The 19,413-nt window shown below is 42.4% G+C and overlaps 1 protein-coding gene across 1 annotated transcript in view; it reads left to right on the forward strand.

The window, feature by feature from the left end:
• Positions 1-19,413, forward strand: part of Mtmr7 (myotubularin related protein 7) — a 114,872-nt gene that overhangs the window by 72,647 nt on the left and 22,812 nt on the right. The window contains exons 8-9 of the mRNA XM_008844512.3: positions 12,033-12,142; positions 13,386-13,511. Coding sequence (XP_008842734.1) covers positions 12,033-12,142; positions 13,386-13,511 — 236 coding nt within the window. The remainder of the gene's footprint in view (positions 1-12,032; positions 12,143-13,385; positions 13,512-19,413) is intronic.

Genomic DNA, 19,413 nt, shown 5'->3' on the forward strand with positions numbered 1-19,413 from the left:
CCAATTTCTTTTTAATAACAAATATTGGGGTATTATGTTTATTGAGAGAGGGCTTAATGTGGCCAAGCCTCAATTGTTCAGTTACCAAATTTTTGAGGGCAGATAATTTAGGTTCTATTATAGGCCACTGGTCCACCCAAATGGCATCATTAGAGAGCCAGGTAATGCGGATCGGCTCGGGGGGCCAAGATTGGAGTCGATCCCGGGCAGGCAGTGGCCGTTAGAATTGGGGGTGTTGGGCAAGGTGTTGCCCTTTCCCTGATAGTCCCAAGTTATCGTGGAGCATGATATCATCATAAAAGGCATGGTCATCCATGATAAGGACCGCACCCATATCCTCTAGGATGTCTTGGCCCCATAAGTTACGGGGAACGTCTGCGACTATGGGGGTAACTGTGCCCTGGTTCCCATCCAAGTCCTTCCAATATACTGGACGTGTGACCAGCTTGGTATCTTGTTTTCCACCAACTCCTTTTATTGGTGGGCCTGGCTGGTATTTCCAATGAGGGAATTTAAGGGATTCAGTTTCTAATATAATGGTGACCTCAGCCCCTGCATCTACTAGGCCCTTTATGGCAGTGCCATCTAAGAAGAGGGTCATTAGTGGGAAGTGGTTGAGTATTGGGAGAGTCCAAAATATCTGTCTCATTTCCTGTCTTGTGGGTGGAGCTGAGGGGGCACCCTGGGTGGAGTTTAAAGGAGCTGAGTCTGGTTAAGGCTCTGACCTACAGTCTTTAGCCCAATGGAACACTTTCTTGCACTTAGGGCAGCAAGTCTTGGGGCGGGCTGTACCTCTTGGGCAGTGGCTACAAAAGTGGCCAAGCCCCCCACAGTTCCAGCAGCCTTCCCATGCGGGCACCCTGGGTCGAGTTTAAAGGAGCCGAGTCCAGTTGAGGCTGTGACCTACAGTCTTTAGCACAATGGAACCCTTTTTTTCACTTGGGGCAGCGAGGCTTGGGGCAGGCTGTACCTCTTGGGCAGTGGCTACAAAAGTGGCCAAGCCCCCCCACAGTTCCAGCAGCCTTCCTGTGTGCCAAAATGGTTGGGTTTTCCTTGCGACAAAAGAGTCTCCAAGGAGGCGGTCAAAGCCTCAATAGGGCCTGCCCTAGGGTCTAAGTCTCTAGTAGCGAGTACCCATTTGTGAATGTTATCATTGCGGACAGGCGCCGATAGCACTACAAGTAGGGATGTTTAGTCCCTTCCAAGTTAATTGTTTGATAAGCACCTCTCCGGTGGGTCCAGGCTCTACCCTCCGCTCTACTGCCTCGGTGACATGGGTAAGGAAGTCCGTGAAGGACTCCCCTGACTGTTGAATCAAATTATGGAAAAAGACTTGTGGGTCACAGGGGGAGCAACATTTAAGGGCCTTGAAGGCCAAGTCAGAAACTTGTTGAAAATAGGCATGGAGGCCAGTAGCAGAATGGTCAGTATATTGTCCACGTCCCATGAGCATGTCCAATGTAATGTTGAGGCCATATTGGAGATTTAGGCGTGTCTGGTTTTCAGCCTGATCGTCATAGGCTGTGCTCCAGTTTAAAACGACTAAGGGTTCTAAGACTGCCTTTAGTAAGCTATACCAATCATCATGAGTTTGTAAATGTGAGGACCACTGGCGAAGAACCTGTTTGAAATATGGGGAGTCAGGGCCCGATTGCTCAGCTGCCTTGAGGATAAGAACGAGGTCAGCAAGTGGGGTGGGCAGCCATGGACGCTGCACCACATCGGGGCCGATGTTAACTGGGAATGCGGACAAAGGCGGGTGAGGCTTTAAGGAGGGCAGCCTAGGAGGGAGGGGCATGGTAGCAGGGGAAGGGGCAGGAAGGTTATTGGTGGGGTGAGAGGGTAACTCCTTCCATGGGTAATGGGGCCGGGGAGTTTTTGGGCATGGTAGCTCTAGGAGAGTATCCTGAGATAGAGGCAAAGGAGCTCCTTCCTTATTGGAAGTGGGCACAGAGGCTGCGTCCACCTCCAGGTCTAGGGGGTCTGGGAGGTCTGGGGTCCAGGTAATAGCCAGATCTACACTAGATTGCTCCAAGCAGTGTTTGTTGTGGGCCGAGTTGACTTCCTCAGGAGGAAGATTTAAGGCTAGCAATGATGGCTAGGAGGATCAGTATGAACAATGCAAGGGGAGTGATCCCTGACCCAACTTCCCTTTTTCGGGCCAGGAAGAGGACCCGCATCCATGTGTCAGGGTCCCACATGTTTTCAGGGGAGACCCACGGAGCTAAATTAGTGGCTTCATCCCAAAAGTGTTCGATATCTTTTGGTTTCACTTTCAACCCTCTGGTTTTAAGGAGCACCTTGAGTGCTGCCATTTGTGGTTCCCTGCATTGTGGAGGTAAATTGCCCACTGTGGGAGGGTCTCACGAAGGGGAATTTGCCATAAAAGTAGAAGACGAGGGTGACTACCAAGAGGGCACAAAGGAAGCAAAGAAGCACTCTGAGCCACTCGCATGTAAACCGCCCTGACATGTAGAGGTGTATTGGATCCAAATGTCTTGTGCTCAGTGAGGGACTTCTGGAGGCCGTGACACCTCCAGCCGTATGCTTACATGGTGTCTCCGGGACAGGCAGCAAGGTGACCTGAAGCCTGGGCTCTGAGTTCAGGATGGATCAGCTCTTATGTGAACTCACCAGGAGGAGCCGAGAGGGGGGAGGTGCCACCACGTGCTTCGGGACCATGTGGCGGAGTGTGCCTCCCTGATCTAACAAAGTAGTCTAACAATAAAGACAACAGACAGGGTGGAGGGGACAGAGGAGGGGGCTACTCGCTTACCCTCGAGCAGCCGAAGAAACAGACAAATCCAGGGGCCTACTTACCGAATGAACCGAGGTTCTAGGTGTCGCCAACACCGTGGGCAGGAGTCCCTGTTCAGGTGCCAGGTGTTACGGGTTCTCCTCAGGCCAGCTGTGAAGACTCTAACCTATATCGGGTCCCCTGCCGATTAGGGGGGCAAGAGGCGTGGAGTCATGACACATAGACCCCCCGGGAGTCAGTTAGAAGCAAGTACTAGGCAAGGTGCTGCAGGCTCGTTTAATGCAGGAGGGGGCAGGCCTTATAGTTAGTTCCCTTTTCTCCATCCCCAAGCCCCTTTAGTCAGCATATTGTTTTCTGATTGGTCTGCGCCATGCAGTCTGTCAGCAGTCACTGGGCTCGTGAGCAGGGTACAGAGGCGTGGGCTCCTTTTGGCAGGCTATTTGTGGACCAAGAAGTGAAGTGAATTCTAGCTGAATCCCAGGGCTCTGAGTCCGCGCCATCTTTGGAGGCCTCCTGCTACAAGCAGGTCCTCAAAATACCAACACACATCCACACTTTATTTCATGGTAAGTTTTTGGAATAACTAAGAATTGGAAAAGAAAATGGGCTAGAAAGATGTCTCAGCAGTTAAGAGCACTGGCAGCTCTTGCAGAGGACTGGCCCTGTTCAGTTCTCAGCACCCACATGGTGGCTAACAATCATTGGTTCCAGGGGACCTGATACCATCTTCTGACCTCTGCAGTGTGTGACACTCATAAAATGAACACGGTAAAATTTTTTTTAAAAAAACAAGAAAGTGTATCATGTAGAATTAAGGTAGATATGGCTAATTTCAGTGACAAGATAGGCTTTTTTCCACAGGGTGTTATTGGGGCTTCGTATCAGTATTTGCTTGCTTGTGAAGATATGATCTCAAATTTGCTGAGTGTTGTCCTGGGAGCTTTCAGAGCTGCTGAGGGGTGTGGACCAAGCCCGTCCCCAGGACCTTCTGCCTCTTAGTTCACCTTCAGTTATTGCCACCAGCACCTTTATCTAATATGATTCTAGCACACACTCCAGCCTGGACTTCTCTATTTCCCCTTGCTTTTTAAAGTTTTCTGTTTAGACTTTACCTCCCCTTGAACCCCATCTTCATTCAGTTCCTGTTCATGCTGCCTCAGTTTGAATGAAGTTATTTGTAGTGAAAAATAGTACCAGAAGTAGAGTTGAGAGCTAGGTACTGAGTAGTTGGTGTGTCAGTAGTGTCTGATCCATTATGCCTACAAGAGCTGGAAGATTGTGGGGGCTTGTAGAGTAGGAAGTCTCAACCCCCATTTCTTACATTTGGTTGATAGAATGTAAGTGACCGTGCATATTTTTATTTGTTTCTGTTTTACACATCCAAACAGTTAAGGTTCCACATCTTCCTTGTTCTTAACAACTCAAGTGTGAGATAGCATGGATTACCACAGTATATTGAGAATTTGTGACTTCGTCTTGATACAAAATTCACATGTGAAGCTAATGAAAGCTAATAGGCATTCCTCATATGAACCTGTGGTTTGATTTCCTTCAGATCAGTGTTAGTGTTCTGGTGCATATATGTGTGTATGTGCATTTGTATCTACACATGCATGACATTAGCTGGAGATTTTATATATATATATACATACATATATATACATATACATATATACATACATACATACATACATACATACATACATACAGTTTCCTGTGCTACTAGCTCTAGCACTGCTAGAAAAGGTACACCAAATTTAGGCTTGATTCCACCTTGTTATTTGATACTATATTCTTTGAAAGAAAACAAGGCTCTACAGAAATGGTAATATTGTATAGATATCCAGAAAATGCCATCAGGAACAAAATTAGAAGTGTTTGGACAATCTTTAATTTTGCTGGTGCTCCATGGAGAAGCTCAATCACAAATCTCTCCAGCTGATGAAAAGTTCTCTGTAAGTGACTGGTGCTGGCAAGTGAGGTGGAGGAGGGCTGTGTTGCTGATGTTAGAGGTAAATACAATTCAGAAGATTATTCCCAGCTCTGAGTGAAAGAGGGAAGACTACAAAGCAGGCGTAACTAAGCGTTTCCATCCTGTCGTCTGCAGTTCCATCCTCTGAGTGGTTTCACTTGGTAAGATGCTCAGTGAGGGGAGATGATTATTTTTCTAGTTCTTTGAAGACTGCGTCATTGCTCTTGACCTCTTGACTCTAAAATGGAAAAGTGATAAATCAGACATCAGCACACTCAGGCATGGGTAAAGGTGGCAGATGGGAAGACTGCACATTTCTACTTTTGGTGTAGGAAAGACCAATCCCAGGCTCCTTTCTCTGTCCTCACTGACCCTCCCTAGCATCTGCAGAGGAAAAAGTAAATCGGTTTAGGGAATCTGCCAGAAAGACCAGACAAGGCTTCTTTTCTTCCAAGTAAATTTCACATTTCTTGGGTTCTAAAATACCTTGTGTTGGTTTTTAAAAGTCTCTAGTGTTTTGTATGCTTTTGGAATATAGGTGCCCTATTATATAAAACAGTATCACTGGACCCAGCACCCAGCTCCTGGCTGGCAAGTACAGTTCTCTGTAATTTGTGGCATATGCCTCTGCTGTCAGCTGAAATGAACTTTGTTCAGCAAAATGGTTTGTAAATATTGGTTTGGGTTTGGCAACAAGAGAGAGTCAGTCAGTATTTCTGCCATATCCTGAGTTTATCCAAACAAACCCAACAGTTTCACATTTAAAATCCTAGGCACTAATTGTTTCAGTCTCAAGTGTACCCCATCTGCCATGTGTGTTAATCATCTGCAGAGCTGTTTGCTTTGAATGTGGCCACTGACCATTAGGGGAAAACACCCACTCAGCTGTCACCTTGGCTGAAGTCATGGAAACGTGCAATTTCAGTGTTCCTGAAAGCAGAAATGTTATACAAGAACCCATTCTTATGTGGAGAGAAAGAGCCTAACATGGCAAGAGCCCCTGAAGCACACGTGACGTGACAGGAAAGCGGGGCTGGCGCCCTTGCCTCCTCGTTTTGAGCTTCTCTCCTTTTGGCACAGGTCATCTCCAGGTTAGCTGGAGAGTGTCTTACTTTAAACTTGCAGTCATTTCAGTGCCTTTTGGGAGGAGAAGGTGAACAAGATCATTTGTTCTGGGCTGAACTGCAATCTTTGAATGCCTTAGGCTTGCTAAATTTTCTGAAATCAGTGGGAACGCTAGCCAGCCCATAGCACTTCAACAATAACCTGAGTGTTTGGTCTCTCAAGTGAGCAAAGGTGTCAGTTGAGTCTGATGATGATATCCCTTGGTGGAATGTATGTATTTTAGGATTAAGTTGAACTGTTTGGGTAATGGCCTAGGATTGGATGAGAAAAGTAGCAGGCATCTAGGGTTAGTAAGAATACTGGAGGGTGCTTGGAATTTGCCTCCTTTCCCACTGGGCTGTCTGTGGGGAAGTGTGCACAGGCAGAGGTGAGCCTGCCACATGAAGGGCCTCAGTGTGCCGGGCAGTGTCGCTAGAGGACAGAGCTCTGCTAGGTTGGGCCAACACTGGTACACCTTGTTTAGTTGCAACGAAGGGCTGGCATTTGGCCTTTGCATTAGATTTCACTATGTGTCTGCTAACTACCTGTGTTCTCCCAAGCTCAGGAAAACTGAGGTGCACTGTGGTTACATTACTTTCTGGAATCATCAGATCATCAACCTTTATATGCCTGCTTCTGGAGCCCATGTGGCTTACCTGAGAATGGTCCTAGGGTCCAGGCATCAGTCAGCTCTCCCTTCCTATGACCCTTTCCGATTGATTGCCTTATTTCCTACTGTTCAAGAGAAAAATGTCCCCTTTTGGTATCTTCCATTTCATCAGATGCTTTACCCAGGATGAGTGAGGAGATGTACACTTTTGCAGTTTGTTTAGTTTTTCTTTTACAATTTATTTTAGAGGTATATGTATAAAAATGTTTGAAGACTTCTGTCCCATTAAACTTCCTGGAGCAACCTGGATCAACACTGTCCATGGAAATATGATGCAAGCTGCAAGTGTGGGCAGCGTTTGTAATGTTCCACTTTCCCATGGCTAGAGTTTAAAACTTATAAAGGAAATGGATGAATTAATTTTACTGACATAATTTTTAACCCATATGTTCAAAAACTGTCATTTCAAGCAATCCCAGTTTCTAGTGCTCAGTAGCTGCATGTGACATGTAGCTATCACTGTGCTAGGACAGCACAGTTCCAAGGATAGACAGCCTAGCCTCTAAGCTGATAGTCTTCATGAGTCAAGGAGCACTTTGATTGACTCATGTTTGAATTGTGAAATATACCTGAGACTGAGAGACAACAACAAACAGGAACCGTGGAGGCAGACTCCGTCCAGCTCATGACATCTCAGCTGGGAGAGCAGGACCAGCAGTTCCCACCTGTTTGTGTTGCTTTCCACACTTACCATGTGAGACTAATGCTAGTGCCTTCCTCAGAGTGACTGGTGCAAGGTTGGGACAGGCTGACCTCTGGAAGGCACTTGGAAAAGCCTCTGGTGTCCGGTATCTCACTTGCGCTGTGGTTATTAGTATTCCTACTAAATCCCACCAGTGTAGCCATGGTGCACTGGCAGAGATGTCGGCAGACTTGTATACCTGATCTCTTTCTGCAGTGGTCTCTGTGTTTTGGCTTTTTGAGCCTCAGCTTTCCCATGTCTAAACTTAGCCACATACTGTCTATCTCCCATGATGCTCTTCCAAATAAAGAAATAAGAAAATGTATATCCTAGGCATTGTTTGGGGGAATTTTCATTTGCCAGCACTCGGCATGTATTATGTCATCTTTACAGCAACTGTCTGAGGAAGGCATATTTTCCTCTTCTTACACTAGAAGACCAGGCTTGGCAGGTAGCTCCTGACTGCAGAGCTGGGCAGGGCAGACCTGGAATTTCAACACAGGAGTGTCTGACTCCAGGTGCTTGAATAACACTCTGTGCTGTGGCCCATAGACACAAATCTAAGAGAAAACTAATTATAGAAATGCTTTCAGGTGAAGACACTCAAACAGGCAGAGCTGACAGATGGTGACAGGGACTTCCAGGACAAAAAGGACACATTAATTAAAAGCCACATGTGGAAAAAAGGACAGGTTAAGTGAGAGTCACACATAGAAAAATGAAACCCAAGGTTCCCAGCTCCATCTGTGCTCTTAGGATACTGTCATGCCATTTTACTGATTCAGGTGTTAGGAAGATCCTTCCTGGAGATATCTGGCCTTTACAAGAAAGAAAGAGGACTTGGGGTTCCTGATATCTAAGGGGCAGACTGTCCAAATCCCCTATAGCAAAGCCCAGGTACTAGGAAAACCTGCCTATACATAGCACTTGGTCACATTTTTACATGGGAATGAATAAAAAGAAAATTGAGCAAAGCTCAACATGAAGGATAGACAGAGACATACACACAGATACACAAGTCAATAAATGTGAAACACCAGTAGAAGAATGGATGGCCTAAGAGCTAGTTCTGGAGACTACCATATAGCTGTTGAGATGAATGAGACTTACACAATATGGGCATCCCAGAATAGTGACTTAAGGGTCTGGAGAGATGGCTCAGTGGTTAAGAGCAATGACTGCTCTTGTAGAAGACCTGGGTTCGAGTCCCAGCACCCACATGGTGGCTAAAAACCGTCTTTGACTCCAGTTCCAGGGGAACCCAACATCCTCATCTGACCTCTGCAACATTGTACAACATGGGTATACTCATTTACATGCAGGCAATACACTTGTACACATAAAATAAAAATATTTATTTTAAAAAACCTTTAAAAAATAGTGACTGAAGATGAAAGTTGCCTATGGCCATGATATATTTATGTAAATCTACATATAAAACTATATTATTTGAGGATAATAGCAATCAGGGTTAATATATGTAAGAGCCCTTTTACACAGGGGCTACTGTTACCATTTTTTCCCTGAGAAAGCTGATGGGCCAAGTAACATATCCAAGCTCAGGCAGCTTCTCTGTAAGCCGAGAAAGGATACAAACGTATTTGAAACCATTAACAAACTGCAAGGGAGAAAAGCAGGTTGGTAGGGGGAATGGAGTTTTATTGTAACATTTTAAAAAATGCTTTATTATTTTTATTTTATGTATATGAGTGTATTGCCTGCATGTATGTGAGTGCACCCATGTCATGCAGTGCCGCCGAGGTCCAAAGAGGGCGTCAGAGTCCCCTGGAACTGGAGTTAAGGACAGTTTGTAGCTGCCATGTGGGTGCTGGGAATCGAACCCGGGTCCTCTACAAGAGCATTCAGTACTTTTAACTGCTGAGCCATCTTTCCAGCCCCCTTTGTTATATTTTTTTAAAGATTTATTTTATTTCTAATTGTGTGTGTGAGAGCCCACAGAGGCTAGAAGCATTGGAACTCCTGGAGCTGGAGTTCCAGGTGGTAAGCCACCTGAGGTGGGCGCTAGGAATCAAACTTGAATCCCCTGGGAGAGTAGTAAGTGCTTTTAACCTCTGAATCATCTCTCCAGAGCCCCACGTTTTCTTTTTTTAAACAGAGATTTGAAGCACTTGTGGTCAATTGAGGTATCTGTACATCATTTTAAGAAATTTATTACTTTTATTTCATATTTATGAATGTATTGCCTGCATGTAAATGTACCCATGTTGTACAGTGCCCACAGAAGTCAGAAAGAGGACAGTAGATCCCCTGGAACTGGAGTTACAGTTGATTGTTAGCTGCCATCTGGGTTCTGGGAATCGAACCCAGGCCCCCTGGAAGAGCAGCCAGTGCTCTTAACCACTGAGCCATCTCTTCTTGTACATACATCATTTTTCAAAGATGATTTCTTTTGAGCATTTATAGGTTCACAGCACAAAAGAGCAGTAGGTAAAGAGATTTCCATGTACTCCTTATTCTCACATATATGCATACCTCCCCATACACATAACCTCCTTCTGTGCATAGCCTCCACATATGCATAGCTTCTCTAAATGCACAGCCTCTCCACATGCATAACCTCCCCTCATGTGCATAGCTTCCCCACATTCATACCTCTCACACGTGCACAGCCTCCATGTTATGAACATCCCCTATCAGAGTGGCATGTTTGTTAGAATCCATGTACCCTCATTACCACTTAAAGCTCAAAGTTTCCACTAGAGTTCACTCTTGTTCTATATTTGTCAAAGTTTCCATTAGAGTTTACTCTTGTTCTATATTCTGTGTATTTATATAAATATTTAATAACGTGTATCCATCATTATGGTATCACACAGAGTAGCTTTACTGTCCTCAAAATGCTGGTGTCCTGCCAAGTCATCTTTTCTTTAACCTAACCACTGGAAACCACTGACCTTTTCGTTCTCTCCATAGTCTTGTCTTTTCATGAGCTTTTTTTGTTTTTATTTTTTATTTTTATTTTATTTTTTATGTGTATGAGTGTATTGCCTGCATGTATGTGAGTGCACCTGTGTTGTGCAGTGCTGCGGAGGTCGGAAGAAGGTTTCAGATTCCCCTAGAACTGGAGTTAAGGACGGTTTGTAGCCACCGTGTGGGTGCTGGGAATCGAACCTGGGTCCTCTGCAAGAGCAGTCAGTGCTCTTAACTGCTGAGCCATCTCTCCAGCCCAGTTGTGAGCTTTTTAACATTGGATTCTTTCACGTAGTATACACATTTGGATTTCCTCTGTCTTTTCATGGCTCAGTAGCTCATTTGTTACATGTGTATGTGTGAATATAGTGTGCACAGTACATTTGTGTGTGTGTTCTTGTGTATGGAGCTCAGGTTGAAAGTGGGTATCTTTATTGCCCCCATCCTTTATTTTTTGAAACAGTCTCACACTGCACCTAGAGGTCACTAACTAGACTGGCCAGTGAGCTCCAGGAATTTTCTACTCTCCCTCTCACCTTTGCAGCTTTAGGGTTACAGACATGCATCACCATCCCCAGCTTGTTACAAGGGTTTGGGGGTTCTGAATTCAGGTCCTGTGATTGTGAGGCAGGTTCTTTATTAACTGAGCCATTTCTCTAGGCTCTCATAATATGGTTTCTTAAATAGAGTTGTTTCTGGGATCTCTATTATTTCTTTCATCATTGTTCTTCATCTGATTTAGAGTTTATTGATGCTTTTTTGTATGTAGGATCCTATGTTGCAGGAAATCAGATTGAAACCTCATCTGACACATGGGGAGAGGCATCAGCTGAATTCAGTGTTGTCATTAATAATTTCTATGTGTTCCATATGCAAGTATTTTCAAAGAGTAAAAGTGGAATGTGGGAGTTTAGAGTTGGAAGTATGTCTCCATTTTAAGATATTGAGCTCAAAGAGGTGAATGATAACTGCAGGATTACACAGCAGTTACTGACAAAGTTGGCGGTAGGAGGTAGGGCTCCTTACTCTGTGTTTACTACGTCTCAGTACAATGCAGTATACTTGAGCTGAAAATAAAACTGTGGATCATTATATGTAACTTTCATGGATTGGTTCATAAGCTTCTTTGCAGGGTTTCACATCCATAATACTCAGAAAGTTTGGAATGTGGTGTTTGGGATACATAAAAGGCTTTTCAGTTTTATTAAATACAAGGTAAGTTCTTCAGGTAAAAGGTTCTTGTTGATAGTGCTTTAGAAGTTTTTAACACCTGCTTTGGTTGTGTAAATACAGGTATCACTGGAATCCTAGTTTTTCTTTCAGTCAAATGGAAAAATCCCTAGCCTGATGCACTGGAGTGGGATCAGAAATGGGATCTTTTTTTTCTGTATACAAACTTTACTCTCATGGTGTGGGGCTTGTTGGCAGTAGGATTTGATTATTTCCATTTAAGGAATGCTTTTAGGATTGTTCCATTTTGTGTTTTTACAGCAGTCCTAATCAGAAGTGACAGGATGACAGAATTCTAATTGGGGTAAATGCTAGAGTTAGAGTTAACCACCTCCCCCACCCATAACATTAAGTCAGGTGCTTCTTTGCTGCTTGTTTTTAATATCTTTGCCAAAAGGTACATGTTCTGTGCTGGACCTCTGCTATTATACCCATCACTGATTTTCATTAATAGTAGGGCAAATATTTTCATGAATATTAGGATTATTGTAAACAGGTTCAGCATCTCCCATGATCAAAGAAACTCAAAACCCTTATTTAAAGTGGTTCAATAGAATCAGCTTTAGTAAACTTGGTTATTTATTGACTAGAGAATACTACAGCAAAGAAATCACTCTAAAATGTGGTTGTATATAGAATGAGAGGTTGCCTCAATTTCACTTTTATAACATGCTTTATTTTGTAGTGTGTGAACTTAAATCTCCTTCCATGAGTGATTTCCTGTGGGGGCTAGAGAACTCAGGCTGGCTAAGGCACATCAAAGCCATAATGGATGCAGGGATCTTCATTGCAAAGGTTTGTGAATGCACAGAAATAAGTAAGTAAGTAAGTAATAAATGAATGGGTAGACAAATAAGCTATGTGACTTTAAACCATGACCCGTCTTCCTCCCATTGGTTCCCCTGTATCAGTGCGTGGATAGCTGACTTTGAAGACCTTTGTAGTGAAAGTGATTTTGTGAAAATACAGTGCTTAGTTATGTAGGCAAAGTGATCAAATGTTAAAATATTTTCAGAATACTCTCTCTTCCATTATGCTTAATCCTGGTTAGAGGGAAGAGTTTTTCTGTAGGAGAATATGCAGCTCTATGTGAGTCACCTCAGAGATAGAGTCCTGTCTTATATCCAGTAGATCCTGCTTTCCAGTCATGGCATAAGCAAAAGCTGATAGGTGGATTCCACTCTGCCATAGGAAGGATCTTGCTGGAACTTTTATGCAAAATGTTTTTGAATGTATTATGACATTGAGTGCTTTGTTTTTTGAAAATAAATTCGTCTTAGCTTTCTGCCTACAGAGAACTATATCTTTTCTGATGGTATGGTATGTGCTTTATTAAATTCAACAGATACTTATTTAGTGCCTGGTATTTTGCTATGATGCATGGTGAACCCTAAGTCAGATCAAGTCGTCTCTTCTCTTACAGAACTGAAAGACACACGAAAGGAATGAACAAATAAAAGTGGAATTTCAGTTAGTTATAAGTATTCTGTTATCTACAGAATTTCCAATTCATGTTTTCTGCTATGATAGCTAAATGTGTGTGCATACACAGTAGCAGACAGAATTTTCTCTTAGCAAATTTTCTGGTATAGCTTTAATCTTTGCCTTCTCTTCTTCCTCTGGATACATTACTTGGCTCTTTTTACCTGTAACTGCATAATTTGATAAATTGAGTTTTTGTACCTTTTTTTCTAGAAATGTTGGGGCCAGTAGCAATCCCCAAATTTCAGTAAGGCCAGAATTTCACTCAGGCTTACTATGGAAACCAAATGGGAGGGAAGGGTTTGCAGGTGGCTGGAGAACATGTCATGAAGATGTTATACTTTTATTTAGCATTCATGCTAAATTGGGGTGATCTGAATAGTGGCTTTTGTATATAATGAAAAGAAGGAAAAGCTTAAGCAACTAGCACTAAGCTCTGCAGAAGGTCAGGCCTAAGTGCTAAATAAAGGAATGAACAGATTTGTGTTTTGTTGTAGTTCTGTTGGTCTATAACTAAACCTAGTCATGTGACTCTTTGCCATTGGGTATTTTCCAGGCAGTTTCAGAGGAAGGGGCCAGTGTACTTGTCCACTGTTCTGATGGCTGGGACAGGACTGCCCAGGTATGCTCAGTGGCAAGCCTGCTCCTGGACCCTCACTACAGGACTCTGAAGGGCTTCATGGTGAGTGTGGTGACAGCCTGCTTGAGAGGGGCAGGGTCTTGAACAGCAATGCACTTCATCTTTAGAACCTTGGGGCAGCTTCTTCTGATGAGCATTAACTTTCTCTTAGTTGATCAGCAATGCTAATTGAATGGGAGAATTCAAAACAGACTTGAAGAAAAGTGATAAATGTTGGGGATGTTAAAATTGGTTCAGTCCAGTTCCCTTGGACATAAATTTTGAAGCAAATATAAACCATATTCAGGGGGCTGGAGAGATGGCTCAGTGATTAAGAACACTGATTGTTCTTGCAGAAGACCCAGGTTTGAATCCCTGCACCCACATGGCAGCTAACAGCTGTCCATAACTCCAGTTCCAGGGGATCTGACAGCCTCTTCTGGCCTTCGTGGGCTTTGCACAACATGGGTGCACTTACCTACATGCAGGCATAACACTCATACACATGAAACAAAAATAATAAATACAATATTTTTAAAAAAAATTAAAGCTGGGTGTGGTGGTGCACGCCTTTAATCCCAGCACTTGGGAGGCAGAGGCAGGTGGATCTTTGTGAGTTCAAGGCCAGCCTGGTCTACATAGTGAGTTCAGCAATTTGGAAAATACTAATTTAAAAAAATTAATTTTTATTTTATGTGTATGAGTGTATTGCCTGCATGTATGTAAGTGCACCCATGTCATGCAGTGCCCACAGAGGTCAGAAGAGGGTGTCAGATCCCTTGGAACTGGTTGGATGGTTCTTAGCCTTCATGTGGGTGCTAGGAATCAAACCACAGTCAGTGCTCTTGACCCTTTTGCCATCTCTCCAGCCCTGGAAAATACTGATTTTTATACATGATTTGCTCATAAGTATTTCAAGTTGGGGTAATTCAACTTGGTACATAACAGAAAAGGTGAGTGAGAATATTTGTGAAAAACTTCCCTGCCTGGAGCCAGCAGCTTGACTGGGTAGGTTTGGCTGTTGCTCCCACTGCTCCTTGACGTCCCCAGCCTCATTCACCCTCCCAGCTCCCCCACCCAATCTCACCTTCTAGCAGGGGCACTGGCACATTTCCTGTCTTGACACCCTAGACCTCTGGACTGACCTCTTGGCCCAAACTCTCCACTGCCTCCTGTTACTTAGCATCCAGACCAAACCAATTCCTCCTTCTATTCCTACCTCTCCTTGTATCTTTTGGCTGCCCAGCCCCACAGCTTCCTGGAGCCAGCAGCTTGCCTGGGTAAGTTTGGCTGTGCCCACTACACCTTGACTCCCCCAGCCTCATTCACCCTCTCATCTCTCCCCGAGCAGAGGCACTGTCCCATCTTGTGGTGACACCCCAGACCTGTAGAGAGACCTATTAGTCCAGAATCCCCACTGCTTCCTTATCCTTTGTGTCCAGATCAACCCAATTCCTCCCTGCAGTCCCCAGGAGCCCTCAGGCCCCTTTTTGCCCCCACCTCCCTTTACATCTCTGTGGGCCAGCATCTTCCCTGGGCCCTGCTCCCTGGCCAGCCCAGCCTTCAAATTACTGTGGCCAGCATCTTTCCTGGAGGGATCCAGACCTTAGGAGAAAGCCTGAGAGCATCTGATTCTCATCTGACTTGGGCTTCTGTGGGAACTTCTGAGCAGCAAGACAAAAGCTATTTGGCCACTCCAATAGAAAATCAAAAGAGAGAACCTGAAGCCTAGACCAACCAGCTTTTCATGTCCGATAAGTAAACCACAGAGGCACATAAAGTTTACAAAAAGAAGCAGACCAAAACTCAACAAAAGAAGGGTTGAATCTCACACAAGAACCAGAATCTACAAAAGAAACCCACATGTCAAAGTCATAGAGAAAAAATGATAACATCAAAAATCAAAATAATATATCCCCACCAAGTACCATCAGTTGTCTACAGGAGTACAGTGAGAAGCCCCTAGAGATAACACAGGACATGGAACTCAACAATTATAAACATGATAAAAGAATTCAGATAATTTAAAGAGCACACAAAGAAATCAAAGACCTGAAAAAAGATAGGGATAAACTTCTGAATAAATTCAGAAAAGAGTTAGAAATATTGAAGAATGTTTAGGCTGAAATGAAGAAGGAAGTGAAACACTCAGCCAATCAGAATCGACAGGAGAAAGCCTCACCAATATGATGAATGGAAGGTAAAGTGGACGAATGGGACTACTCAAGGAAAGATTATGGGAAAAATTTAAGAAAACACAAGAATGAATTAGCAGGAATTGTGTGACACCATAAAAAGATCAAACTTACGAATCATAGGCATACAGGAAGGAGAAGAATCTCAGCATAATGCTGTGGACCAGATCTTCAACAGGATCATAGAAGAAAATTTTCCAAAATTAAAGATATGCCCATACAAATACAAGAATCATATAGAACGCAAATAGACAAGACCAGAAAAGAAACTCTCCACTGCACATCTTAGTAAAAACACTAAACTTACAGAGCAAAGAGAGAATACTGAAAGCTGCAAAAGAAAACCAAGTCACATAAAAAGGATACCCATCAGAATTACAGCTGACTTTTCAGTGCAAACTATGAAAGCCAGAAGACCCTGGACCAAAGTATTCCCAGTTCTAAATGACCACAGATGCCAACCCAGATTGCTTTACAAAGCTAAAATGTCTATTACAGTTGAGGGGAAAGAAAAATCATCCATGACATAAAGAGGCTGAAAGAATTCATGTCCACAAAAGCAGCCCTTCAGAGATATCTTGAAGCAATACAAAGAGCTGAAGAAATGAACAACTTAACCAAGGGGTCATGGAAAGAAACTTAATGATGGTGTAACTTTGGAAATGCACAGCTACACCAAGGATGTGAACAGAAATAAAAATGACAGGAATTCACATCTTTCATTAGTAACTTTAAATATCAATGGACTGAACTACTCAGTCAAAAGACACAGACTAGTTGAATGGATTAAGAAACAAAACTCATCTTTTTGTTGTCTGCAAGAAATTCATCTCACTTTCAAGCACAGGCACTACCTTAAAGTGATAGGATGGAAAAAAATATACCAAGCGAATGGTACTAAGAGAATAGCAGGCATTGCAATTCTAATATCTGACAAAGTAGACTTTCATCCTAATCAGAAGCAATAAAGATGGCCACTTCATTCTGAGCAAAGGAAAAATTGACCAAGAAGATATTACAGTCAAGAACATACATTCACCAAACTCTGGTGCACCCAACTTCATAAAATCAGTACTATAGGACTTTAAGACCCAGATTAATCCCAACTCATTAATACTGAGGGATTTCAATACCCCATTATCTCCGTTAGTTAGGTCAGCAGGACAGAGAATTAACAGGCATCAGAATTAAACAATGCCATATATCAAATCAGCCTAACAGACATCTACCAAATATTCCATTCAATAGAATATACTTTTTATTCAGAGCCCCATGGAACTTTCTCCAAAATCAGCCATATACTAGGGCACAAAACAAACCTCAACAAATACAAAAACATTGAAATAAGTCCATGCATTCTATCAGACCACAATGCAATAAAGCTTACGGTAAACACCAGAAGAAGCCCTAGTCACCACATGAACATGTGGAGATTAAACAACACACTCTTGAATGATGCATGGGTCAAAGGACAAATTAAGAAAGGAATAAAAGTATTCCTAGAACTAAATGAAAAGGGCAATAGCAGAACAAAACCTCTGAGACACATTGAAAGCTGTCCTTAGAGGGAAGTTTATAGCTCTAAGTGCGCACATCAAAAAGTCGGAAAGAACACAAATAAATGACTTAACATTGCAACTCAAGACACTTGAAAAGCAACAGCAAATGAAACCCAAACCCAGCAGACAAGAAGAAATAACAAAAATCAGAGCAGAAATTAATGAAATAGAAACAAGGAAAACAATTCAAAGAATCAATGAACTCGAGTTCTTTCTTTGAAAACATAAACAAGATTGACAAACTGCTAGCCCAGATAACAAAAAGAAAGAGCACCTCCAAATCAACAAAATCAGAGATGAAAGGAAACATCACAACAGATACCAAAAAGATCCAGAACATTATATGGGCGTATTTTAGAAACCTATATGCTACTAAATTTGAAAACCTAAAAGAAATGGACAGGTATCTAAAAGTAACTCACTAAAACTAAACCAAGAAGAGAGTAAAAGCTTAAATGGACCAATAACACACAAGGATATTGAAAGAGTAATGCAAAACCTCCCAACTAAAACAAGCCCAGGACCAGATGAATTTACAGCAGAATTCTACCAGACATTCAAAGAAGATCTACATCCAATACTACTTAATTTCAAAAAGATAGAAATGGAGAAGTTCCAAATTCCTCCCACGAAGCCAGCATCACTCTAATACCAAACCAGGTAAAGATACAACCAAAAAGGAAAACTATAGACTCATACCTTAGTGAACATAGGTGCAAAAATTCTCAACAAAATACTTGCAAACCGCATACAGACACACATCAAAAGGATCATCCACCATGGTCAAGTTGGCTTTAACTCAGAGATGCAGGCCTGGTTCAATATTCGTAAGTCAGTAAATGTCATAAATCATGTAAATGGGCTCAAACACAAGAACCACATGGTGATCTAAATAGATGCAGAGAAGGCCTTTGACAAAATTCAACATGCATTTATGTTCAAAGTCCTAGAGGGAATTGGACTGGAGGGAACATACCTCAACACAATAAAGCCATATACAACAAACCTACAGCCAGCATCATTCTACATGGAAAAAAACTGGAAGCATTCCCATTAAAATCAGGAACCAGACAAGGATGTCCACTGTCTCTATTCCTTTTTAACATAGTGCTTGAAACTTTTGCAAGAGCAATAAGACAAGAGAAGGAAATTAAAGCAGTAATAATTGGAAGAGATCAAATTACCCCTTTTTGCAGATAATGATATTATGCCTAAGACTCCAAAAAGTTCCACCAGAAAACTCCTAGAAATGATTAACACTTTTAAGTAAAGTGGCAGGGTACAAAGTTAATCTACAAAAGTCTGTATCCTTTCTATATACCAATAACAAGCAATCATAGAGTACATGGAAACACTCCATTTTTTCACAAGAGCTGTTAAAAAAAAGTCTTGGAATAAACCTGACCAATGACATTAAAGACCTACCTCTACAATGAAAAGTTTAAATCTTTAAAGAAAGAGATTGATGAAGACATCAGGAGATGGAAGGACCTCCCATGCTCATGGATTGGAAGAATTAATATTTGAAAATAACTGTCCTACCAAAAGCCATTTATAGATTCAATGCAGTGCCAATCAAAATCCCTATGACATTCTTCACAGCTTGGAAAAAACCATCCTAAGATTCATATGGAAGCACAGAAGACCTCAAATAGCCAAAGCAACACTGAGCACTAAGAGCAATGCTGGGGGTATTACTATGCCAGAAATTAAACTGTATTACAGAGCTATAGTCATAAAAACAACATGATAGTGGCACAAAATAGACCTGTAGGTCAATGGAACAAAATTGAAGACCCAAATACAAGTACATGCAATTTAAAGTGGCCAAGAATATTTGCTGGAGGAAAGACAGCATGTTCAGCAAATGGTGCTGGCAAAACTTGATCACCTGTAGAAGAAACTAATCCCCTGTCTTTCACTTTGCACAAAAGTCAACTCCAAATGAATCAAAGACTTCAATGTGAAGCCTGAAACCCTGTACCTGTTAGAAGAAAACATTGGGAATAACCTACAAGATATTTTCTAAACCGGACATCAATTCCTCAGGAAACAAGGTCAAGAATCAAGAAATGGGACCTCATTAAACTAAAAAACTTCTGTATATCAAAAATAGCAACCAAGGAAGTGAAGAGAAAACCCACAGTGGGAGACAGTCTTCACCAGCGACACATCTGATAGAGGTTTAACATTCAGAATATATAACCAACA

Source organism: Nannospalax galili, unplaced genomic scaffold, assembly GCF_000622305.1.
Source record: "Nannospalax galili isolate Female #2095 unplaced genomic scaffold, S.galili_v1.0 scaffold242, whole genome shotgun sequence".
Classification (NCBI taxonomy): Eukaryota; Metazoa; Chordata; class Mammalia; order Rodentia; family Spalacidae; genus Nannospalax; species Nannospalax galili.